Genomic DNA, 1,184 nt, shown 5'->3' on the forward strand with positions numbered 1-1,184 from the left:
TATCGACAGTGATAATAATAATAAAATAATCTAAAATCAATCATCGAGTCATGAAATTAAAATAAATAAATAAAAAATTTAAAAAAATAGCATTTTTTTACATTATTATTTCTCTAATTCTAATTCATTTTTTTCTCCTTTATCCTCTCTACCCCCCCAAACGACAACGTCATTTCCGTTCTATACGAAAAACCAAAAGAAAAGAATAAAAAACGAAAAGAAAAAATCGTATTTACCAAGTATTGTGCGCTGCGAAAATCATTTCAACCGAATTTTTTTTTTTTTTTCTATTTTCTTCTTCCTTTTCCTTTTGGTTTCTTCTTTTTCCACCTCCTCCTCCTCCTCCTCCTTCTTCTTTTTTCTTCTTTCCAATCAATACTTTTTTGTCTCGCGTTCGTAAACACGGATTGAAGGACGATTGAATCTTCGTGTATGAGAGAAGGTTCTTCGTTGTATATTTGAGCATTTTTACACATTTGAGTAAAATCCTTTTCCAAATCGTCAAAATCCGAATACTGAAACAACAATGACAAGAGTCAGAATGAAACTTTTCCCCCCTTTTTTTCCATTTCCCTCCACCTCCTCCCCCCAGCTTACTTTTCCATCTTCTATCCTGTTAAATATTTTCTTAGAGGTCATTAGGTCAATGATTGATTATCTTTCTTTCCGCTTCTAATTTTTGCTGTTTCTCAAGTTTTTCAGTTGCTCTTGCTTCTCTCAAACCTTGATGTTATGCCGATGATATGCCGATCATAATCAATGAGGGCCTTTATTTGCTCATCATTAACCTCCAATGGACGCCCGGAGCACTCCTCATTTTTCAAAGGAAAATTTCCAGAACGGAATTTCGCAAACCAGTTTTGACACTGCCGTTCTATTGAGGCTTCATCCCCCTACACGGCCCACAACTTTTTATTGGCTTGTGAAGCATTAACACCCTTTCAGAAATAAAAAAGCAAAATGTGGAGGAAATGCTCGCTTTGGCTACCCATGTTTAAATGTCTTTTGCTCGCGCACTATTTTGTACATAAACGTAAACGTACTCAAAAAAATGAACAAACTATCTGTTAGTAAAATGCGCACTTCCTTACTGGCCAACCCAATAATTTACATAAAAAAAATTATTTAACGAAAATATCCATGCATTGGCTACGTTAAAAGCTTCCATATTTTTATAAGTTCCA

General features: G+C 34.5%; 1 protein-coding gene across 1 annotated transcript; it reads right to left on the reverse strand.

Annotated features, from left to right (window-relative positions):
* Positions 1-287: 287 nt before the first annotated feature.
* Positions 288-639, reverse strand: Phum_PHUM618060 (uncharacterized protein; the record flags this gene model as incomplete). Its single annotated transcript, XM_002433203.1, has 2 exons — positions 288-515; positions 598-639. The coding sequence occupies 2 exons, from the start codon at positions 637-639 to the stop codon at positions 288-290; spliced, it is 270 nt and encodes an 89-aa protein (XP_002433248.1).
* Between the last annotated feature and the right edge of the window lie 545 nt (positions 640-1,184).

This window comes from Pediculus humanus, genomic scaffold (genome assembly GCF_000006295.1).
Source record: "Pediculus humanus corporis 1103172108346 genomic scaffold, whole genome shotgun sequence".
In the NCBI taxonomy this organism is placed as follows: domain Eukaryota; kingdom Metazoa; phylum Arthropoda; class Insecta; order Psocodea; family Pediculidae; genus Pediculus; species Pediculus humanus.